Source organism: Oncorhynchus clarkii, chromosome 4, assembly GCF_045791955.1.
Source record: "Oncorhynchus clarkii lewisi isolate Uvic-CL-2024 chromosome 4, UVic_Ocla_1.0, whole genome shotgun sequence".
Taxonomy (NCBI): Eukaryota; Metazoa; Chordata; class Actinopteri; order Salmoniformes; family Salmonidae; genus Oncorhynchus; species Oncorhynchus clarkii.
In genome coordinates, this window is record NC_092150.1 from 45,373,443 (window position 1) to 45,398,460 (window position 25,018).

At 43.8% G+C, this 25,018-nt stretch overlaps 1 protein-coding gene across 3 annotated transcripts; it reads left to right on the plus strand.

The window, feature by feature from the left end:
* Nucleotides 1-1,380: 1,380 nt before the first annotated feature.
* LOC139406863 (serine/arginine repetitive matrix protein 2-like) lies at nt 1,381-17,624 on the plus strand. 3 transcript variants are annotated; one of them, XM_071149965.1, is made up of 13 exons: nt 1,381-1,762; nt 3,055-3,309; nt 3,908-4,003; nt 11,801-11,980; nt 12,103-12,192; nt 12,285-12,344; nt 12,813-12,926; nt 13,145-13,283; nt 13,443-15,289; nt 15,465-16,166; nt 16,287-16,367; nt 16,584-16,691; nt 17,009-17,624. In XM_071149965.1, exons 2-13 carry the CDS (start codon nt 3,062-3,064, stop codon nt 17,061-17,063), a joined length of 3,720 nt encoding a protein of 1,239 aa, XP_071006066.1. In that variant the 5' UTR covers nt 1,381-1,762; nt 3,055-3,061; the 3' UTR covers nt 17,064-17,624. The 3 variants fall into 3 exon arrangements, with proteins under 3 accessions (XP_071006066.1, XP_071006068.1, XP_071006067.1); XM_071149966.1 differs by lacking the exon at nt 1,381-1,762 and adding an exon at nt 2,020-2,135; XM_071149967.1 differs by lacking the exon at nt 12,285-12,344.
* The last annotated feature ends 7,394 nt before the right edge of the window (nt 17,625-25,018 follow it).

Sequence of the window (25,018 nt, forward strand, 5' to 3'; positions counted from 1 at the left end):
TGAAATTAAAAGTTGTCCACATTGTGGACCACCACAGGTGAGTGGTCACCAACAGATTTGCGGTCAAAAAAAGATTTACGCAGTTTGCTGGACATTTAGGATGAGGTGGTGTTCATCACATCACTACACAAACCTTTGTATCTCTGACATATACGTGTCAGTGTCTGTAAATTAGACAAAGAATGGCAATATTATCAGAAAACTGGACAATATAGTTATCAGGGTGTCTACTTGTACATTCATTTGTATACTGTGTGAATAGGATGGGTGAACTCTCAGCCTTGGGGGGCACCTCAATGACCTTGGGCTCCAGTTGGTCAGAAATGAGTGATACCACCTGATGGTATAGAGTTTGACTGACATCTGTCTGAGTTTACTGAAGAGGATGTGTGACTGCAAGATGTTAAATGCTGAACTAAAATTCACAAATAGCAGCCTTGGGGTTCTCCAGATGTTGCAGGATGAGATGCACTATGCTGAAAATTGCATCATCAGTGCCACGCTTGTATTTGTAAGAAAACTGATACAGGTCCAACAGTGTGTTTAGTCTGAGTGAAGCTTACACACCATGATCTTTTCAAGACAATTCATTACAATGGAGGACAGAGCAACAGGTAAACAGTCTTTGTTTTCTTTGGGAGAAGGCTTTTGGGAAAGAGGGGTGATGATTGTTTTCTTTCACAGAGGAGGAACCGTGTGGGAATGTACAGACCTCTGAAAGAGGTCTCAACTTTTTTTGTACATAATGCTTCTGTCATCATTTCCTATGACCGAAAAGAGCTCCTGGACATCAGAACAATGATCACTAACCTCGGCAGCGAAGGACATACTACTCAACCGGGACCAGGCCCTAATCCCTGACACTGAGAAGAGGAAAAGACGAGCTCCGTTCGAGATTATTCTATTAATGGGACCTGGATTACCATAACTCATGCGCTGACCAGCTGGCAAGTGTCTTCACTGGCATTTTCAAAGGATTATTCCACCAACTCCATGGGCCTTTTCTACAGACAGCATAGGTGTAATTTCCGCAGCCCCATCATTGGGCTCCTGAGTGACGCAGCGGTCTAAGACACTGCATCTCAGTGCTAGAGGTGTCACTACAGACCCTGGTCTGTACAGACCCTGATTCCAGGCTGTATCACAACCGGCCGTGATTGGGAGTCCCATAGGGCGGCGCACAATTGGCCAAAGCGTTGTTAGGTTTTGGCTGGGGTAGGCCGTTGGTTTAAATTTGAATTTGTTCTTAACTGACTTGCTTAGTTCAATAAAGGTTAAATACATTTACCTTATTGTAAACAAGGTGGAAGGAATGCTGAAATTACAGATTGTGCCTTTAAATGAACAAGATAACCTGAAAATACAAGGGGGCTGTCATTCATGGCATCGACAATATGTCTTCACATTAGGCTACTCATACAGCAGATAAACTCATACTCAGGGTTGTTGTTACTTGTGGCATCAAGTCAACAAGGTGAAAAGTTTATACACCAATAGATGTAGTCGGCCATAAAACTTTGAAGAAGAAAATTATTAATGGGAAACATGGGAAATGCAGTTTAGACGCGGAGTCTGGGGTCGCCATCATCATGCGTGGTTTCCCCCCGATGTTCAGCCAGTGACGATATCAGCAGGCATTAGGTGTTTGTTTTACGAATAAGTACTTGAAGTAGATTTCTTTTTGTTTCTGTTGTCGTTTTATTTAGGCTTTTGCCAGTGTATTTGCTTCCCTTCATCGTCTCCGTTCGCGGGGATCTCAGAGGTAACGTTCGCTATTTGGTTAAGTATGCTAAATTGGCTTAATAGTTATTGCCAGCTACCATGCGGGGATAACATATTTCGATGTCTAACGTTAGCTAGCTGACAAAAAAAGATACAATGACCTGACTGCTGTCCAAATAAAGTTAGATAACGTTACCTATATTGTTTTTGATGCATTCCACAAGTGTACAGCGCACGGTAGCTAGCTACGCTAGTTGCTAACTAGCCTATATAGAAGGCCGATTTGGGCCAAAGTTTGGCCCGTAAGGCAGGGGGCTCGTTAAGCCTCGGGTTCGATCACTGAGGGGTAGGGCTCGCACAAGAAGTGTGTGTCAACGTCGTCATCTTTATAAGTGCAGTAACAAGCTAGTCAGGTAACGTTAACAGTTTAATTTCGACGTAATGCCCGCTGACGTTAATTATTTCGCTAGATATTTCATTGTAGACGAACTACCGTAGCCGGTCATTTGTCCCTACTAATAGTTTAGTGCGTAGCTAAAGAAGCTAGCTAGCTATCTCCGTTTCTGACACATCTCATACTACTAACGTTAGCTAGCTAGGCTTGTTTCTCTTTCCTGCTGCGAAGTGTTGTGGGGTGGTACGTTATAGTAGCTAACTAGTTAGTTGGTTACCTAGAAATTGTTGGGTTCAAAGGCAGGTCACTTTTTTTTACCTTAGCTAGCTATCGGTGACTATATTCTGTTCTACTAAGGTAGCTGTTGCAACGTTAGCTAGCAATCTGTTTTATTTAAGAAGTAAACACAATTTCAAATCCCAAATGTTTATCATAGATAAGCATTTGGGAGAATTGAAATTGTCATTGTCGTTTACTTCCTGAATTAAAACATTATTGACCCCAACCTTGCCAACTAGTTTATTTATTTATAAGCTGTGTTTGACAGTGTGGCCTAGTTTGGAATCTCTTCTATATCATCAATATGGTTTATAGGGGAGGGTTATTATAATTACCTATTTGTGCATTGTACCTACCCAATACACTCCCATTTTAGTATTTATTGGCATGCCTAACTCCATAGTGCATGGCTTAAGATACTATGACCAACATTTTTTTACAACAGCGTCGTGGTCAATTCATATTTTCAGTTTACTTCCTAAATTGACCCCAACCCTGGTCTGCCAGCCTAACGTGGTTGATTTTTGTGACCTGGTTGTAGGCTATGTTTGTTTTGTTCGGGTCTGACTAATAGGCCTACTACCCTCAACCATTCCAGTTCCAATCATTTTAATACTCACACTTATCTGACCTTTGTCCTTTTCCCTCCCGGTCCACAGAGGAGCTATGTACAACGGCATTGGCCTGACCACGCCGCGAGGCAGCGGCACTAACGGCTATGTGCAGCGTAACCTGTCGAGCGTGCGTGCAAAGCGTCCACGGGACGAGCGCGGTGGCGAGCGGGACGAGAAGGACCGTGAGAGGCTGGAGAGCCAGCTGAACCGTCAGCCCAACGCAGAGATCTTGGAGCACCAGAGAAAGAGGCAGCTGGAAGTCAAGTGTGCAGAGCTGCAGGACATGATGGAAGAGCAGGGGTGAGAGAGAGCGAGGGATGGGTGGATAGGTGTAGGAGGGAGGGATGGGCAGGCAGGGGGTGGGGTGGAAAGGAGAGAGGGGATTTAATTAAGCTGGCCCGGGTTGCACTGGGCTATGGCCCGTCACGTGACCGGACAAAGCCGGTGAGGTAGGTGTGCCCTGCCCAAATTGAATGGTAATCTGCACCACTCTGTCATATTGTCAACAATGCAGCATGTTGAGTTGTTTATAAATATAAAATATATGTTCACATTTTCAAACTAGCTTCCATTGGGAAGGCAGATGAAGCAATCACTTTCGTATGCGAACACAGAATCCTAAACATTACTCCACATGCTTAACCAACGTCACTTTTTTTGGGGAGGCGATGTTGGCCAGAGCGGGGCCCCTGGTTCAAGCCCGGGAAGCAGCCCGGTTCCAAAACGAATGCAATCACTTTTCGCCTAGTGCAAACTCCAGGCAGGTGGGCCATTTTAATCAAATCCCCTCAGAAGGGGATGTGAGGGACAGAGATTTGGAGAGAAAGGGTGAAGATATTGGGTGCTGAAGGAGAGCGTTCGGTGTCTTAACTGCTGAGCCGTGTGTGTGTGTTGACAGGTACTCAGCTGAGGAGATTGAAGAGAAGGTGAACAGCTTCCGCATGATGCTGCAGGAGAAGCAGGAGCCGCCTTCAGCCCCTACCGAGAGACCATCGTAAGTACACACCACCACAGATCACTATAGAGTAGTGTGATCACTACGGACTAGTGACATTTCTACTGCAGACCACCACATGGCTGCACAAACTTTTAAATTAACTACAATCAAGCTTTATTTATACGGAACATTTCAGACAAGGGAAAAAAAACTAAGAAAATCAATGAAAATAAAAACGGAAATATTTACTAAACAAAGTAAAATGATTAAAAAACAAAAGAATAACAAATAAATATAAACTGAATGACTAAAAAGCACCCTAAGGAAAGTAAAGCTAAACATTTTTTTTAAAAGATCTATTTTTAAAATGTCAAACGTTTCGACCGCCTCAGGTTCTCATGCAGGCTATTCTAATGGCTGGTGGCATAGTAACTAAAGGCTGCCTGGTCATGCCTCTTGGTCCTAGGCTTTGGGATTGTTAAAGAGTCAGTGCCAGAGGACCTACTGGGTACCTAACTTAAAAGCATGTCTGACATGTATTGGGGTGCACAGTCATGGATTGATTAAAAAAATCTTAATCTTAAAATGTGTTTTAAAACTCACAGGCAGTCATAGCAGAGACCTTAAAACCGGTGTAATGTGTGCTCTCCATTTGGTCTTGGTCAGTACCCGTGCTGCAGCATTCTGTGTGTTTTGCAGTTGACCAATGGCTTTCTTGGGTAGACCAGACATTACAGTTGTCAAGACTGCTTGTAATAAAAGCATGAATGTGTCTCTGTATCAGCCTGAAAGAGAAATAGCCTCTGTCTTGTCTTGGAGCTAAAATCCTCGGGTGACACAAATGGAAAGTAGTCTAGTCTGCGTAGCAGTGGAAATCAATGCTGTGCTTTCTGATAATGCTGCCAAGGGGTTATAGATAGATAGACGGACCGGACCCAAAATCAAACCTTGTGGAATACTATCAAGTGATATGTAACCTCGGCAATAACTAAGACATAAACTGAAAAAGTTCCACGGAAATTGAATAATGTGTCCCTGAACAGGGGGGGGGGGTCCAGCTGCATTAAGTACTGCAGTCCATCTCCTCCTCATGGACTGCACCAGATTTTCCAGTCCTTGCTGTGAGATGTTAGCCCACTCTTCCATCAAGGCACCTGCAAGTTCCCGGACATTTCTGGGGGGAAGGGCCCAAGCCCTCACCCTCCGATCCAACAGGTCCCAGATGTGCTCAATGGGATTGAGATCCGGGCTCTTCGCTGGCCATGGCAGAACACTGGCATTCCTGTCTTGCAGGAAATCGCGCACAGAACGAGCAGTATGGCTGGTGGCATTGTCATGCTGGAGGGTCATGTCAGGATGAGCCTGCAGGAAGGGTACCACATGAGGGAGGATGTCTTCCCTGTAACGCACAGCATTGAGATTGCCTGCAATGATAACAAGCTCAGCCCGATGATGCTCTGACACACCAGACATTGACAGACCCTCCACCTCCAAATCGATCCCGCTCCAGAGTACAGGCCTCACTCAGTGTAACTCTCATTCCTTTGACGATAAATGCGAATCCGACCATCACCCCTGGTGAGACAAAACCGTGACTCGTCAGTGAAGAGCCATTTTTGCCAGTCCTGTCTGGTCCAGCGACAGTGGGTTTGTGCCCATGGGTGATGTTTTTGCCGGTGATGTCTGGTTAGGACCTGCCTTACAACAGGCCTACAAGCCCTCAGTCCAGCCTCTCAGCCTATTGCGGACAGTCAGCACTGATGGAGGGATTGTGCGTTCCTGGTGTAACTCGGGCAGTTGTTGTTGCAATCCTGTACCTTTCCCGCAGGTGTGATGTTCGGATGTACCAATCCTGTGCAGGTGTTTTTACATGTGGTCTGCCACTGTGAGGACGATCAGCTGTCCGTCCTGTCTCCCTGTAGCTCTGTCTTAGGCGTCTCACAGTACGGACGTTGCAATTTATTGCCCTGGCCACATCTGCAGTCCTCATGCCTCCTTGCAGCATGCCTAAGGCACGTTCACGTAGATGAGCAGGGACCCTGGGCATCTTTCTTTTGGTGTTTTTCAGAGTCAGTAGAAAGACCTCTTTAGTGTCCTACGTTTTCATAACTGTGACCTTAATTGCCTACTGTCTGTAAGCTGTTAGTGTCTTAACGACCGTTCCACAGGTGCATGTTCATTAACCTCTCTGGGATATGTGGGACGGTAGCGTTCCACCTGGCCAACATCCAGTGAAAATTCAGAGCGCCAAATTCAAATAAATTACTATAAAAATTAAACTTTGATGAAATCACACATTCAATATACCAAATTAAAGCTGAACTTGTGAATCCAGCCAACGTGTCAGATTTAAAAAATGCTTTACGGCAAAAGCAAACGATGCTATTATCTGAGGATAGCACCCCAGTAAACAGAGAGAGAAAATCATATTTCAACCCTGCAGGCACGACACAAAACGCAGAAATAAAAATATAATTCATGCCTTAACTTTGACGATCTTCTTCTGTTGGCACTCCAATATGTGCCATAAACATCAACGTGACTACAAAATATCTCAAAAGTTACCTGCAAGCATTGTCCAAAATACTTTAGTAATACAACTTTAGGTATTTTTTTTTTACGTAAATAATTTATAAAATTGAAGACTGGATATACTGTGTTCAATACCGAAGGAAAACAAAGTGAAGCGTTCTTTCAGGTCACGCGCCTCTAACAAAGAGTGCACATCCCTCGAGCCTCATTCTGAACATTGTTACTTCATTTCTCAAAGGAAAAACCTCAACCAATTTCTAAAGACTGTTGACATCCAGTGAAAGCGATAGGAACTGCAGGGAAGTCGATTAGAAATGTATTCCCAATGAAAACACATTGAAAAGAGAGTGACCTCAAAAACAAAAAAAATCTGAGTGATTTTTTTTAAATTATTATTATTTTTTTCTTCTTCTTTCCTCCTCTGGGTTTCGCCTGCCAAATAAGTTGTGTTATACTCACAGACATGATTCAAACAGTTTTAGAAACTTCAGAGTGTTCTCTATACAAATCTAGTAATAATATGCATATCTTAGCTTCTGGGTCTGAGTAGCAGACCGTTTACTTTGGACACGCTTTTCATCCGGATGTGAAAATACTGTCCCCTGTCCCAAATAAGTTAATTGTTTATGGTTCATTGAACAAGCATGGGAAACGGTGTTTAAACCCCCTTACAATGAAGATCTGTGAAGTTAATTTGTAAACATCCCAATATCTTTGAACGACACGGTCCAGAAAAAGGAATGTTTATTATCAAACTTCTTGGGATGGACTTCTTGCCTGACTGATACCCAGACTGTTTATCTTATCTCTTAAATATGCCGCAAACTCATCACATTTCGATGTGGAAGAAACTTCATATAGGATTTATCAGGCCACCTGGTCGAGAAGAGCAGTCTCAAATTTATTCTGATTCAGTGATCAAGTTAGAAAAGTTTCCTCAACTGGCATTGCTAATTGCCTTGTTATATATGCCAAGTTGCTCTCTCAGAATATCATAATGGACCTGCAACTTTGACTTTCTCCAGTTCTGCTCTGCCTTTCTGCAAATTCTCTTAAATGTATTAGTTTCCATAGTCATCCAGGGGGCTCTCCAGTTGGATGTGACCTTTTTCAACTTTACTGGAGCTATGGCATCAATGGTTGCCCTTTAATTGCTATTAAAGTTGTCAACTAAATCATCACAAGAGGAAGGTAGAATAGGTGGAGTATTGTTCATACACTCAATAAAATCTTAAAGCGTTTCTTAATAATGCATTCAGCATTACTCTGTTATGGGCAACAAGGTAGTCAGCTGAAGCAACGTCAACAATCGAGGATATGTCAATAGAATGCTCCTTGGTAATAATCAGGTCCAGAGTATGGCTGCGGTTATCGGTCGGCCCAGTAACATGTTGGATGAAGTCCATAAAGCTCAAAAGATTCAGAAATTCAATATCCTTGGAGTCACTCTTTGTCAACATGATTATTCAAAAGGCACTCGCACATCTGAGCTATCTATTTTGCAGGTGCATGGTAACAGTTGAATAAAATGAGAGAAAAGAAGAAACTCAAACACTGCTGGAAAAATCCACAATGGATTTTTCTCAGGTTTTTGCCTGCCAAATCAGTTCTGTTATACTCACATTATTTTAACAGTTTTGAAAACTGTTAGTGTTTTCTATCCAAATCTACTAATTATATGCATATCCTATCTTCTGGGCCTGAGTAGAAGGCAGTTTAATTTGGGCATGCCTTTCATCCAAAATTCCAAATGCTGCCCCCTACTCTAGGAGAAGTTAAGATGTATGGGTCACTCTTCACCTGGGCCGTCTGCCTAGAGGTAACCAATGGAGTAACAACCAAATTATCGTTACAGCCATGTTTTCTGACAGTCTCCAATCTATCAGACTGGTAGGAGATGAGTTTGTATAAACTCACTAGAAAGCAGATAAAGGAACATAAATTAGGTTGCTCGCAATAACCAAAGTGGCCATTTCTATAGGAGTTGATATGGTTTCCAAGTCCTTTATTGCTTCTAACAGGGAGAACTGGAGTACTACCAGACCCTGTCTGTCAGTCTCTAAAACAGTTTGCGATGTTGCTGGAAATTGGAACCCCTGCGCTTAGGGGTAATCATATCTCTTTTAAAAAGTGCTGGTTGCGCCCACAAAAATACATTCTTGTCATTGGAAAGTTTCTTCAGGTGCTCGTTTAGGGCAAAGAGTCGGCTGAAAAGTTCCAAACCCCTTCGGTAGCTCGGGAGGGGGCCAGAGAATTATCTAACCTGTGCCAGCGAGGGTCGTAAAAATAAACTCCTAAAATGAAGGTTGTTTAAACTAGAGGTTGACCGATTATGATTTTTCAACGCCGATACCAATTATTGGAGGAGCAAAAAAAGCCAATACCGATTTTTTTTTTATATATTTTTATATATATATATATTTTTTGTAATAATGACAATTACAATGATACTGAATGAACACTTATTTTAACTTAATATAATACATCAATAAAATCAATTTAGCCTCAAATAAATTAAACATGTTCAATTTGGTTTAAGTAATGCAAAAACAAAGTGTTGGAGAAGAAAGGAAAAGTGCAATATGTGCCATGTAAGAAAGCTAACGCTTAAGTTCCTTGCTCAGAACATGAGAACATATGAAAGCTGGTGGTTCTTTTTAACATGAGTCTTCAATATTCCCAGGTAAGAAGTTTTAGGTTGTAGTTATTATAGGAATTATAGGACTATTTCTCTCTATACCATTTGTATTTCATATACCTTTTGACTATTGGATGTTCTAATAGGCACTATAGTATTGCCAGTGTAACAGTATAGCTTCCGCCCCTCTCTTCGCCCCTACCTGGGCTCGAATCAGGAACATATCGACAAAAGCCACCCTCGAAGCAGCGTTACCCATGCAGAGCAAGGGGAACAACTACTCCAAGTCTCAGAGCGAGTGATGTTTGAAACGCTGTTAGCGCTCACCCCGCTAACCCGCTAGCCATTTCACATCGGTTACGCCAGCCTAATCTCGGGAGTTGATAGGCTTGAAGTCATAAACAGCGCTGTGATTCAAGAGCTGCTGGCAAAACGCACGAAAGTGCTATTTGAATCAATGCTTACGAGCCTGCTGGTGCCTACCATCGCTCAGTCAGACTGCGCTATCAAATCATAGACTTAATTATAACATAATAACACACAAATACGAGCCTTAGGTCATTAATATGGTCGAATCCGGAAACTATCATTTCGAAAACAAAACGTTTATTCTTTCAGTGAAATACAGAACTGTTCCGTATTTTATCTAACGGATGGCATCCCTAAGTCTAAATACTGCTGTTACATTGCACAACCTTCAATGTTATGTCATAATTACGTAAAATTCTGGCAAATTAGTTCGCAATGAGCCAGGTGGCCCAAACTGTTGCATATACCTTGACTCTGCGTGCAAAGAACGCAAGAGCAGTGACACAATTTCACCTGGTTAATATTGCCTGCTAACCTGGATTTATTTTAGCTAAATATGCAGGTTTAAAAATATACTTCTATGTATTGATTTTAAAAAAGGCATTGATGTTTATGGTTAGTTACATGTTGGAGCAACGACAGTCCTTTTTCGCGAATGTGCACCGCATCGATTATATGCAACTCAGGACACGATAGATACACTAGTAATATCATCAACCATGTAGTGATTATGATTGTTTTGTTGATTGTTTTTTATAAGATAAGTTTAATGCTAGCTAGCAACTTACCGTGGCTTCTTACTGCATTCGCGTAACAGGCAGGCTCCTCATGAGGAGCATTGGACTAGTTAACCGTAAAGTTGCAAGATTGAATCCCTGAACTGACAAGATAAAAATCTGTCGTTCTGCCCCTGAACAAGGCAGTTAACCCACCGTTCCTAGGCCGTCATTGAAAATAAGAATGTGTTCTTAACTTCTTATAGCTGCAATCCCGTTAACGGGAGCAATTTGACAAGAGCCAGTCAAAGTGTAGGGCGCCATTTTCAAAACATCAAAAATCTCATAATTAACATTCATTAAACATACATGTGTCTCATACATGTGTCTCATACCATCCCACCAAAGTGTGAACGCGCATAGTGAAAGCATGGTCAACTCGTGGCAGTGGTGACTATTTCCTGTCTCATTCGACCCCCCCTTCACATTAGTCATCAGACAAAGTTCTATTGACTGTTGACAGGAAGAGGAATTTCTCAGGTTTTTGCCTGCAATATGAGTTCTATTATACTCACAGACATAATTCAAACAGTTTTAGAAACTTCTGAGTGTTTTCTATCCAATACTAATAATACTATGCATATATTAGCAACTGAGACTGAGGAGCTGGCTGTTTACAATGGGCACCTTTTCATCCAAGCTACTCAATACTGCCCCTGCAGCCATAAAAAGTTAACTGACTTGCCTAGTTAAATAAAGATGTAAAGATGTAAAAAATAAAATAAATAAATTGGCAAATATACAGATTTCCGATTGTTATGAAAACTTTAAATCGGCCCTAATTAATCGGCCTTTCCGGTTAATCGGTCGATCTCTAGTTTAAACCTACGTGAGTGACGATGGTGTCAATATTGGAGTAGTTGACCAGAACTGTAGGCAGGAGAGTTGATGTCATGGACACAGGCTCCTGGGTGACAGTGAACCTTAGTCGGTCCACAGGCCGTAGGCAGGCCAAAATCTCTCACCATCGAGCTGCCCACAATGATTGTGAATCCGATAGGGAAACAACCTGCTGAACTGTGATGGCTGTGGGGGAGGGTGCCACTGGGCCCAGCATGCTTTTGGTATACACCCATGGTCCGTGCTGACTGCTAGGTCCGTCTCAAGTGGGGAAAAGCTGTTTGCTAGCTGGATTGGATCTTCTCAGATAGTTGGGTGGCCAGACTTCGTCCCCGATCTCCTCCGCCTGTGTACAGTCTCCCATGGGCCGCGGAGTTGAGCTTCACATCTGTCCGTTGGATTGGGACAGATCAACGCTGCCCGACTCATCATTAGCTTTGCTATAGGAGGCATTTAAAACATATTTGGTTTGCCTGGGTTACAGCAAGGTTGGTGTACTTAGAAAGTAGATGTTTATTTTCTCGCAGCCGAGCTAACAGCCGGAGGATCTCTTCCCTAAGATGTTTGATGGTGGTGCATTTAGGGCAGACAAATCCCTGTCCATTTTCCAGTTCCACCTTATTTTCATCTTGTGATTGTGTGGAAATCATCTCACACCTGAAGCATTTGCGCCCAGCCATGAATGGAAACACTGGTGGGCTAGCACGGCCAACGGATACTAGGACCTATTGAACTATGGTCCCCCCCCCCCTCCTTCAGGGCGACAGAGACTCACGCCCTGGCTGCAGCCAATCAGCAGAAGAACGACCGGCTAAAGGCGGCGTTCGGTATCGCCACTGACTACGTAGACGGCTCCTCCTTCCACCCGGAACGCAAGGAGCGAGAGAAGGAGAAGAGGGAGCAGGAGAGGCTGGAGAAAGAGAAGCAGCAGAAATACGTGTGAGTCGAGGGGAGGGGAGGGGAGGGGGGGTTCTCCTAGCTAGACTTACTCGTGTAACTCTGATTTTCCTTTGTTTATCTGTTACTTACCATCTCTTTCTCTCCCCCTCCGTCTCTCTCAGGCTGGTAGAAGAGTCAGAGGACTCGGACTCACCAGCCCGAAAGCAGAGCCGTAAGAAGAAGAAAAGGAAGAAAAACAAGAACAGAGACAGGTGAGGGAAGGGAGAAAGTCCTATTTTGTGTGCATGCGTAAAAATAATGCATAGCTTGTTTGATTGACAGATAACTTTACTCTCTTCTTCAGCTCAGAGAGTCCCTCCCCCTCTCCTACACGGGTGAAAACTAAAAAGAGGAAAAAGAAAAGGTTTCCATTCATTTTTTTCCATTTTGCAGACAGTGAATGGATTTCATGTCCAGCGTAGTTTCATAACATTGGTATTGTTATTTCAGAACATCTAAATTGAAGTGGATCAGAACCTCTTGTGTAAGGGATGTGCTAGCTTTTAGTTTGCTAGTGAGGACTCATACTTAGCACCTCTGAATGTAATTTGCCTACCGATGTTTACGTGGAGAATCACGTGAAGAAATGACATCTCCAGCGGGCGTTCCCCCCCAAAACAAAGCATGCTGAACGATCAACAGACAAACACTAGATTCACGTTCGATGTGATGTGTGTGAGCCTTTTACCTTTTTCAGCTTAATGAACAAAGACTTTGTTCTCTGTTCTAGGGACAGGCTAGAAAAAAAGGGTGACACAGACAGGTGGGTCCTACAGAAAGTGGTTCATAGTGTGTGTGTGTACTAAAATACTTTGTTTGTTTTCCCTCTCAGCTCCTCAGACGAGAAGCAGGCGTCCAAGAAAAAACGCAAGAGAAGTGAAAATGAGACTCCGCCCCAGGGTAAGACACGGCGCCATAGGAGTGGGTCCTCAAGCTCTGCTCACAGGTACTTCCGGGTCACCAGAGGTCATGACTCACAATTTGGGGTTGTAACTTCCCCTAAAATTCCCAGGTTTTCCACAAATCCTCGTTGAAGTTACCGAAAATGTGCAACCCTACTCATAGTTACTCAATTTCTAGTCATTCAATAACTTAAAAGTCAAGGCAGAGTTTTGAGTTGCACCCCATGCTGTTATTCCATCTCTCATGCCTTGTCTCCATCAGCCAATCCCCTCCCCTGCTGAGAGAGAGGCAGCAGAACCAGCCAGTCAAGAGAGCAGAAGAGGGGAGAAGGGGGCTGGCTCCTGACAGGAGGGGTTGTAGTCGTGAGGACGGGAGTCCACGGCGTCCGGGAGGCAGAGTGGTAAGACCACCTGTGATTGGTCCGGTGATCAGATCTCTACTATTTCAAAACCTTCTCTCCTGTTTTGTGACAATTCGGCATAATCAATGGCCTTCAGCACTCTCACTCATTCTCCTTTTTCCTCTCACCTCACTCCTTACCTCCTTCTCTCCCTCTCAGAGATCTCCCAGGTATCACAGCTCCCCTGAACGCCGACCGAGGGCAAACAAGGAAAAGGAGAAGGAGCGACTGAAGGACAAAGAGAAAAAGAGAGAGAAGGAGCGTGAGAAAGTGAAGCCTACAAGAAAGAGACACGACTCCTCTTCCCCCTCTCCTCCTCGACTGGAACGAGAGAAAGCCAGGCGCTCCAGAAGTGGAGAGCGAGAGAAGGATAGAGGAAATCAGAGAACAATGCTGCAGAGGAGCAGAGACGACTCTTCATCCCCCTCTCCACCCCCGAAACAACCGGACACCAGGAAACAGAGGAGCGGAAAGGAGGACAAACCACAAAGACGAGACTCCTCTGTGTCTCCATCACGAGAAAAAGAGGGAGCAAGGAGTGGAGAGGGGGAGCGAGGAAAGGAAAGAAATGTCCCCCCCCGAGCCCCAGCTGACAGAGAGAGGGGGAGAGGGAATGAGAAAGGACCTCTCCCTAGTCGGAAAAGCGATGGAGGGAGGGGTAGAAACTCATCCCGCGACTCCACATCCCCTGTCCCTCAATCACCTCTCGCCAATGGACGACAGAAAGAGAGGGAGCGTGAGGGAAGGACAGAGAACGAGTGGAAACCGGAGGAGAGGGGTAAAGGGAGGGAGAGGGAATTGAACGAAGAGAGGCAGAAACAAGATGAGCGGAGGAAGCAGGAGAGTGAAAGGGAAAAAGAGAGGGAGCGAGACCGAGATGGAGGGAGAGAGCGCGAGAGATCTGGCAGATTGTCTTCTACTCAACAACATCCGTCTATCTGTTTGTCTGAAGACCTCCCCGTGGAGCGAGTTGGGGAGAGGGGGACAGTCGAGAGGGAGCGAAAAAGACAAACTGAGGAGGACACCAGGCGGGAGAACAGAGACCAAAGCCTGTCGGAAAAGGAGCAAGACAAGGAGAAGCCGAAAGCGAAGGAAAGCAGCAGCAGTAGCAGCGGGAGTGACAGCGACAGTTCTTCCTCATCCTCCTCTGGCTCATCATCTTCTTCATCCTCCGACGAGGAAGAGAAGAAAAAGGGAACCATGGCGAAGAGCAGCCCGGTGAAGAAAGCCCTCCCCTCCCTCATCGCTCCTCCCGCCCTAGGTGCCGCCTTCCAGAGGTATCTGGCCAATGGGGACAGAGGGAGCGCTTCGGAGAGTGACGAACAGAGAGCTATAGGGAGAGAGAAGGAATGTGAGAGAATGGGAGGAGAGGACAGGGTCATGCTCTCTGAAAGGGAGCACCCACCCCCTGCCGCCCAACGCCCCCCTGCTGCCGAACGTTCCCCCCCCACAGACAGAGAGAAGGAGCGAGGGAGGGGACAGGAGAGGTACAGCCCAACGGAGGTAGAGAGCTCCAGCCCTCCACCCTCTCCTCCCAGAAGAGGAGCCCCCCAAGGCAGAGGCGAGAGGTACGCCCCCACTGAAGTGGAAAGAGAAAAGGAGCGGGAGAAGGAGAAAGAGGGAGGGGTGAAGAGCCAGGCCAGGAGGGCAGAGAGGCACAGCCCCTATGAGCAGGAGTGGGAGAGGAAGAGGGCGCCCTCCCCAAAAGCCCCCGCAATAGCAGTTGTCCCGCGGCCCTTCCCCCCTCGCCGCACCCCACCACGGCAGTACCAGGACCCCCCCAATCACTCCCCCAGCCCTCGACGACAAGCCAGCACCCGGAGAGCCTCGCCTCCTACCCGCTCCCCGACTCGCGCCTACGCACCACGGCGGAGCCGCAGCCGGGAGCTAGAGCACAACCTAGAGAGGCAGAGAGCGAGGGATAGAGGGGGGAGGGATTGCTCCAGAGACAGAGGAGCCAGGAGGAGCAGGTCGAGGAGCCCCAGAAGACGCAGTCCCCTCTACAGGTACGACCAGGACCTATTCACAACAAATCAAACACAACTCAACTATACACACATCAAACATCACACAGTGGGGCAACTTCCTGCGTACATAAATCAATAATAACTCAATTCAAAATCTGCCAAGACCTCAGAAAATTGTTTATTTAATTTGTGTATTTATTTTCTCGCCCCTCAGGTCTCGGCGATCCCCCTCTCCCATTCGAGGAAGTAGAAGCAGCCTCTCGCTATCCAGAGAAAGGCGGAGAGACCAGGAGAGAGAGAAGAATAGAGAGCTGGAGAGAGCGAGGGAAAAAGAGCGGCAACGTGAAAAAGAGCAAGAGAGGCGAGAGCGTCAACCTATTAAAGAAGTCCCCCCACCCCGTCGCTCTTCCTCTTCTGGTTCTTCTTCCTCATCCCCCTCTCCGGCCCGAGAGAGGAAGGAGCTGCCTGTAGAAAAAGTGATGAAACCAACGGTGGAGAAAGACCGAAGAAGTGATAGAGACGAACGAGAGAAAGGGGGAGACAGAGGAAGGAAGGCTCGTTCCATACCCTCACCGCTCCACTCCAAGGAGACCAGTCCCCTTCCCAGCCGATCAGAAATCATAGCCCACCCCAAAGAAACACGTCACTCTGACCCACCCCACTTCAGGTCACCACAGGCCCTCAGCCATTCAGAGACCAGAGTATCTCTACGAGACACCTCGAGGACCCAATCTCCTCTCCCCTCACGCGGCGCTACTGATCCCTCAGACCGACCAGTCAGGACTGAAAACGGTGTGAGTGAGAAGGGGGCCAAAGAGAAAAGGAAAGGAAAGTTAGGCAGCCCCAGCTCTTCATCTTCTTCCTCATCTTCCTCTTCATCAGACAGTTCTGACTCTGATGCAGAGCAAGGAAAAGCGTAAGGAGGGGTGTTAAATGATTTACATGTTTTACATTTGGATCACATTGTGGATAGAAATGCCGTAAATGGAGCTGACATAATTCCTCTCTTTACAATATCTCCCTCTCTCTCTCCCAGAGGTGACAGGATAACGGCTGCCCATAGCTCCTCCTCCTCCTCCTCCTCTTCTGAAAGTGAGAAGGAAGACAAGAAAAAGTGGTAACCAAAAAGACTAGGACCACCAGAATTGTTGTTAATGTTAACTATTTGTTAACTATTTGTCATAGATCTATTATTTCCATTGGTTCTTGACCCAGAACTCTAGTTATGGAAATTACAATATTATTTATTACCTAATGTTATTCAAAAAGTCTGGAATATTTCTGTAACATACAGGAACCAGTTGATATTTGACACCTCTGTCATCTTTTCCAGCCCAGCGCAACCTCAAAGAGTGCCAGCTGATTCGCTGAGAGACTCTCGCTCCCTCAGCTACTCTCCACCCAGACAGAGGCGACCTGCACATTCTCCACCCACCCGCAGGTCAGTAGTCAACTAGCCAATTTGAAGGCAAACATATTTTTCTGTGTTCCTATAGGACAAAACAGACTAATCTTTAAAATGATTGACTCCAACAGAAGGTATAGGTTTTGAGAAATAAAGTAAATGTACTTGCTACAACAGGTGATTTTCACCTTGCCATCTTAAGATGTATGCACTAATTGTCCGTCGCTCTGTATAAGAAGTCTGCTTAAATGACTAAAATGTAAACAAACTATTCTAGCAACTACTGTATGTAAATAATTATTGTGGAGTTATCAGTACTGATTGTATTGGGTTATTCTCCCCCTCTTTTCTAGGAGTGGCAGCAGACAGTCCCCAAGCCGATCGCCAAGCAGTAGGAGAAGAAAATGATCCTTCGCTCTGAAGTGTAACTGCCACTTTCCCTCCCCCTTCCTCCATCCAAACACTTCTGGGCTGGATTGAACTGGACTGTATCATTTGTATATTAAAGGGAGGGGAAGTTAAGGACATTTGATCTGTGAATGACTGAGTGAATTAAGCTTTGTTGTTGATTCTGTGGCATGAGGATAGCACCACAGGAAGAAAACGTTGGCAGAATTTGAATCCCAACAGAGACCAAGAGGTCTGCTTTTAGTCAAGGGGTTTTGTACATTTTGTTTTATGCTGTACTGTAAGGAAGAAATGGTAGGAAAGTTAAGCACAGAAGCTTTCCAGACTCAAAACACTGTGTGCACACCCACACAGTCCTATTCAATCATCTCAAAACAACAAAGTAACATTCACTGTGCATTTTCTTCCCCTCTGTATTTGTGTTGATCAACATGTAGATATGACCCATCTGTGTTTTGGTTATCGCTGAATTATGTGATGTTTCCATGTTGATTAGAAACTGCAACTCATGGTTTGTTTCTCTTTGAAAATAATGAATAATAATAAAAAAGTTGTATCATTTGTGTTGGCAGTGATTCATTTTCAACCATTCAATTGTTTGTAAGTAATCTCTGCAACATTGAACTAAAATTGTGCCATTAAATGCGGATTTATTTGTAAGTAAAAACAAGTGCAATCACTAACCAGGTTTCCATCCAACCTTTTTATGCGAGGAGTTAAGTACATGACAGGCCTGATGGAAACAACATTTGTTGGTAAACTTTCCAAGTGTAGTGGGAACGCTTTTATGCACAAATATCGATATATCTAAGTAAACTTGGGAGTCAGGCGAACGTGTTGTCGGCTCGCTACGACTAGTCGCGATCATCGCGCAGGGTGTAATTGCGGCATGCAATTCTGGGCATGTACAGGAAACCCTCTATATTTAGGTTTGTCCATTTTTAATATTGGACAGGCGGGGGCAGTACAGTAGGTGGCGTTAATGCACAATAACGTTGGATGCCAGCCACCGCTAAACTCCATAGGAGTGCACTGTTTTCCCGCAGCAGTATGGGGGGTGATGAAGGTCATAAATAATACTCGTGAAGCTACTGATACCTCTCACGAAGTCACCTAAAGTACCGCAATGAATTAACATCGACTGTCAAAGGAGAAAACTTTTTTTTTCTAAGGCGTCAAACTTCCGACACGTTCACGTCCTGTAGACGTAGCGTTCACGTCGCATAACGTGGCAATGGCACGTCACGTGTCAGTTTGGGTGTAAGTTCATGGACGATCTTACCGTGAACGCCTTAACGTCTACATATGTTCTTGGTCACGTGTTAGTTTAGTTTATTATTAAAGATCTCACCATTAACCATGTACATGATTTTGCACAAAATATATATTAATTGCCAGAGTAATCTAATCAATTTCATTAGCAATTTCCTCATTAGCAATTATATTATTTTAGCTAAATCGACAATCACCTCAATACAAAAATGATTAGGCTAGTTGATATCACAGCCAGCCACCATTACTGTGTAGATATGCCTATTTCTCACATCAATACAGACACAAGGGCTCCTTTGTTGGAGGTAGCCCTAATCAGAAACAAGAGGTAGCCTTGGTCTTTAGTGGTGCATTAAAAACAACTTGGAAGTCAGCAATCTCTGACTTCCGACTTCAGTGCGTTCAAGACAACTGGGAACTCTGGAGAAAAAGGAAAAACGAGCTACCTGGGATTTTCAAATATTTTTTAACAGTCATCCAACTCGGAATTCCAATTCAGAAACTCTAGCATCTTTCTCTGATTTGACCTCTTTTTCCCCACTTCCCAGTTTACCGGATTAACTGTCACCATGCAATCCTTAGGCTATACATATATGTGGAGATGTCTTATGGTTAAAAGCAGGGTTCGAATTGAGGGAGTATGTGATACTGTTTATGATATCTGAAAATGTGCATGTACATCCTGGCTTATCTACAGTTGCTAGCCCCAATTCTGACTTGTGCTCTGATATCTGCTTCACTGATTTCTGCTCTCTTAAAAGCCTGGGTTTTCTGCACGTTAACACTAGAAGCTTTTTACATAAAATTGATCAATTGAAAGTGTGGGTTCAGATGTTCCAGATGTGTTGGTCATTACTGAGACGTGGTTAAGAAATAGTTTCTGGTTATACCTTTTTTTCGGAAAGACAGATCTTCCAAAGGTGGGGGAGTGGCAATCTTTACCAAGGACCACCTTCAGTGACTTTCAAATAGCTCTTTGTTGACTGTTGCTGGGTGCTACCGTCCTCCATCAGCACCGGTGGTGGGAGATGAAGAAATGTTGGACAGGCAAGACTGGCTGAGTCAAATAGGAATCCATGTGCTTCTTGTCAGTAACAACCACATTATCAACATCAAGAGACATGGGTAGTTGTGAGGAGGGTTTATTCTCCAGGTCTTTAACCGTTTTTAACCGACTGTCCCTTCTTTTACCCCGCTACAAAGTCATGTCATGCGTCCTCCGATACACAACCCAACCAGCCGCACTGCTTCGTAACACAGCACGCATCCAACCCGGAATCCAACCCGGAAGCTACACCGTGCACCTGGCAACCTTGGTTAGCGCGCACTGCGCCCGGCCCGCCGGTGCGCGATGAGACAAGGACATCCCTACCGACCAAGCCCTCCCTAACCCGGACAACGCTAGGCCAATTGTGCGTCGCCCCACAGACCTCCGGTCGCGGCCGGTTACAACAGAGCCTGGGCGCGAACCCAGGGACTCTGATGGCACAGCGCCCTTAACCACTGCGCCACCCGGGAGGCCCCATCTGAGATTTCTACTGCAGCCCTCATCCTCCAAAACGCCTGTTTTGCCAGTCACATTCTGTCACATCCCTGGGTCGCTCGTCTTTTCAGTTCGCTGCAGCTAACGACTGGAACGAGCTGCAACAAACATTCAAACTGGACAGTTTTATCTCAATCTCTTCATTCAAATACTCAATCATGGACACTCTTACTGACAGTTGTGGCTGCTTTGTGTGATGTATTGTTGTCTCGACCTTCTTGACCTTTGTGCTGTTTGACTGTGCCCAATAATGTTTGGTGCTGTTACCATGTTGTTAAGTTGTATTGCTACCTACCATGCTGTGTTGTCATGTGTTGCTGCCTTGCTATGCTGTTGTCTTAGGTCTCTCTTTATGTAGTGTTGTGTTATCTCGTGATGTGTTTTGTCCTATATTTATATATTTTTTAAAACCCCAGGCCCCCGTACCCGCAGGAGGCCTTTTGGTAGGCCGTCATTGTAAATAAGAATTTGTTCCTAACTGACTTTCTTAAAGGTTAAATAAAAAATAAATACAAAATAAAATGTGAGGATATTGGCCTATCCCTTGTTATGGAGACGGGCAAAATGCATATGCATTTTGCTTAGCCATGGGAAAAGCAACGGTCCAGATTATATTAAGTGATCTAGGCAATAACAATGATTAATTCCACGATTATTTCCGCAGTCTGTTAGCCTATCGAAGGTCTTGCTCAGCCTCAACATCACAAGAAAACGTGGTTGGTTTATTAAATGCCTACCGCAAAATAACAAAAAGTTAGAATCAGTATTGGTATATGCATAGACCGAACAGTTTAACAGATTCAGGAGAATCCCATAGAATCAGGATATTAATTTCAGTGCAGTTGCAGTTTTACGCATATCCTTTGATCACAGATCATGAAGCCTGAACATGTCAACTGTTTGTCATTGATTTAGCCCACAGATTTGATACGCATCTTTTTAAAAATCTGGATTTGACAAACGCTTGACTAGGATCCACACATTGTTACTTACCTTACAGATCACAAAGTCAGCTAAGTTCCACTCCATTCATATGCAAATACATGTGCATATACACTGGCTGGTCTGGCTGGCATGTTTTCATTTTAAACAGGCCCTCACTTATCTACACTGAAATAATATTAGTCCTCAAAATGATTTTTAAAATCATACCTCATTAGTACACCCTTGTGGTTGAACATATATATTGTATGTCTTCAACATTATTAATTGTTGTAATTAACAAATACCATCAAGGGATACCTTACAATTGACAATAATGAACATCCTATGAAACAGCTATAAAAAAAACAATCTGGCAATATTTTATTGGTACATGTGTCAATTTACTTTTATATTTTTTTTGTACATTCACATAGCAATCATAGACTGAAATACTGAATTCTGGTGTGTGGAATAGAGAGGAGGTGGGTATTGTGTGGATGGGAGGTTCTGCCTGTCACTTGTTTTCAACAGGTCGTCAGTCTTGGAAGGTGGACTCAAAGAAGGAGACTGCAAAGTCCAGGCGCTGCTCCCCTCTTTGTTCTGAGTGTTTGCAGTGCTAGTGTTTTAAGCTAATCTGTGTATCTCACATAATGAGCCCAGTATGATAGTTGACTTGCTTTTTCTTAGCAGATAATGACAATAACAGTAGCTGATGTAATGGAAAGTTGGAGGGTGGTTGGTAATGGAGAACATCAGGTGGATCCATGTCTGGGTGTTGGGCATAACCCCTAGGTCCTGGAGAACAGGAGCAGAGTAAAGGGAAAGGGTAGGAGACACGTAAACAAGCAAACACACAGGTTAAAGGATTATCAGGCATGTAAAAAAAACAGTTATTGAATTGTTTAAATGTTTGATTAGACATGCAATAATGTTAATGGCAGACAGAAAAGAAAACATCTCTTTTTTTTTATGTCAGTGGGTTTGATAACGGAGGTAAGAGATGGTCCCTGAAAAAGACAGAGATGTCATGACCACTGAAGTCATACACCTTAACAGTACCTACCTGGATGTAGTTGAGGACTTTACGTAGCACAGGTGCTTCTAAGGGCACAGATGATAGGCCAGTTGAGGTTGTTTAATGACGCTTATTAAACAGAGCAAAAACAGCACAGTATGGCTTGACAACTGTGTTAACTAAGAGTTTGTGTGGTTCTGAAAAGGGGAAAATTAAATACAACAGTAAATGGCAGGTTATAGGCTTAATACAACCTACAATTACATAAGCTATAAATAATATGGCTACAATTGGTTATCTGCTGGCTAACATGGCTGTGACTTCACTAATGAATGATCAGAAGAGTGTAACTACACAGTACTACTGATCAGCACCATCATCCTCACACAACTTGAATGTATAATGCATCCACAAGGCTCATTGCTAAAACAAATACCCACATAATCAGTAAACAGTATACATCAATATAACCACAGGGCATATAAGACTAGACACTGAAATGCTAAATGTCTGAAATGAGATGACAGAAACAACAGCAACAGTTGCTAGCTCACGGTAAAAACGCTAATTAGCATAACAAACACATGAATTGTAAGAAACATGAACTCACATTTCTGAAGGACACCCACTGGCCTTGGCTAAAACAAAGAATGCTAACTGGAGGTAATCACATGAGATGGCTGGAATTCATCACGGCTTGTGTACTCTCTCTAGTTACTTCCTACTCCTCAGTTTGAGATCGCCCAGCATGCTCTGCTCCACATCACCGGTGGCCGGAGCTACAGCTCTCCTATAATGAACTAATATTTACTCTCATCAGTCTTTCGTACACTGGAAGTGGCGGTTACTCAGCGTGACCCAGTAGTTAGCCTTGAGATTGACTATTTGGAGAAACCCCTGGGCCAGTGTTGGTACTGCTGACAACATGGCGATGCCGCACACCACGAGATGGCAAGTGAAAATAGTTATCTGAGATTTGTATATTCACCTTAACGGATGGTGACCCCAGCTAGAAGCACCAAGCTTTCCCGGGTCTCGTCTTCCTTTCAAGCTAAGTCATTTGCCCAGATGTCGAACCTCTTGGTCCCCTTGATTCTACTCCGGTGGCTCTCCGTTTTCTCATGTACCCTGTCCATGTTCAGTCTCACCTTGATTGATAGAAATGCAATAATATTTAATATTTCTACAAATTTATAACTCATATCTCTCTTGGAAGGCCAGAAAATAAATTAACAATGGACAATCATTTTTACCTGGTAAAAGGATGTGGAAGTTGTTTAAGTCCGCGCCTGAAGGTGGTCTTCGAAGGCGTTCTGATCTGGTTCGACACTTCCACCACATCAGGTGGAGTTTCAGTGACCTCAAAGTACGTTATACAAAAACAGCAATAGAAAAACCCGAAGTCAATCACACTTTTCTTATACTACAGTATATGCAATCATTTCATATACACGTGCATTGTTTACGTGAGTAAACTGCTGCGACTCTCCTCCATACAGCAGGCGATAGGGTGAGTACTCTGGAGGCCTGGACACTGCTGTGTTGTGTGCAAAGATAATTTACCTTCAGATTGTCCTTCCATCTTTCCTGGTACCCGTCTTTGCACATGGCAGTCTCGTTGGTCCGTTCATCCAAACGTGGAGTCACTATACATCTACACATTCACATGATATAACTCACATTTTTATATATATATATATATATATATATATATAAAATAGATATCAGTGGCAATTTCGAAAAAGCTCATTTAAAAATATATTAAAAATATATATATATATATATATATATTTTAAAAAGTAAACCATTAGCAACCTAGCCTAACTACATTACTTACAATGGGGAAAATACCAACTAGTTTTTCACATATTCCTTGAACACCATCAAACTCATGAACTATGTAATTAACCATGTTACATCAATAATTTGAGTCATATTGCAATTTTGCACATTACATACCTGAATTTATAGGGTTAATTGATGAGACGGGGGAAACGTTAGTTTTCAGAACTAGTCATTCTCCAAGAATGAAGAAGAAATGTCCAAGATCTCACAAATGCACTCCATTGACGTCACAGCTTCCTCTAGCGGCAGTAATTATATAAATCAATTAAATGCAAATACCAGGGAGGCCTAGAAATGGCTCCATAAAATAACAAAATAAAATGACCTTACATATACACATGGCATATGTTTGGGTACCACCTTAACATCTCTGATCTGCTTGCCTCAATAAATGAATGCTAGAACATTGGTAGCCAGGATTAGCTATTTGTGTCTAGTCTCTTAATAATTGCACAATGGTGCAAGTTAGACATGTTATCATTTATTTGCATGTGAGCATGTCTTTTTTGTTGGTCCTGTCAATGTTGAGTGATCACACAGGCCTCAGTTTAAAGTGGGGATGTTTCATAGTATTTCTGATCATCTTAACTCACCACCAATTAATTATTATTTTTTTTACAGAAAACCACTGAACCACCACTGCAATATAGGCCTACACTCAGATAAAAAAAGGTGCTGTCTGCAAACTAACAGGATTCTTCTTCTATCCCCATAGAACACTTTTTGGTTCCAGATAGAACCCCTTCTGTGTCTTGGTAGAACCCTTTTGGGCTCCATTCCACAGAGGGTTCTACATGGAACCAAAAATACTTCTCCTTTGTTAACAGCCAAAGAACCCTGTTGGAACCCCTTTCTCAAACAGCGTGCTCAACAAGTTTAGCCTTTTAAGTTTACACCATTTCATTCTGTACTCAAACATCAGCCTGTTTAAAATAACACGCAACAAAGCACCACCACCTTTTGAATGTTTTCGTCAACATCTGCTCAGACTTAAATCTCAGTGTTCCAAGAACCTCCACCAGGGGTGACTGTAGTATCCTCAGACAAAAAGGAGACAAGAGGCACCTAGCACTCATTTTAGATCCCAAGGAGTCTTTATTTTCATACTGTATGCTCTCACTCTCATCGCCATCTCCTCATGTCTTTACTTAGAACTCCATCCATCCACACACATACACAAACTACACTATAGCATCTTGCTTACATGTATCACATTTTAGGCATCCAGCTGAGGCCTTGGATGGATCATGTTGCACTGAGATGGACACAGGAGAAAATGTACAGTCATTTTTAGTGTCGTGGCAAAGTAATTGAACAGGAGAAGAGGATGTGGTTACTTGTGGAGGGAGAACAGTG

Bases quoted from the DNA above. Each gene is read 5' to 3' on its own strand.
- LOC139406863 (XM_071149965.1), top strand. From the start codon at position 3,062: ATGTACAACGGCATTGGCCTGACCACGCCGCGAGGCAGCGGCACTAAC. The intron at 12,927-13,144 runs GTACTTCCGGGT...TGTCTCCATCAG, and splicing joins TCCTCAAGCTCTGCTCACAG to CCAATCCCCTCCCCTGCTGA. The intron at 16,368-16,583 runs GTAACCAAAAAG...CATCTTTTCCAG, and splicing joins AAGGAAGACAAGAAAAAGTG to CCCAGCGCAACCTCAAAGAG.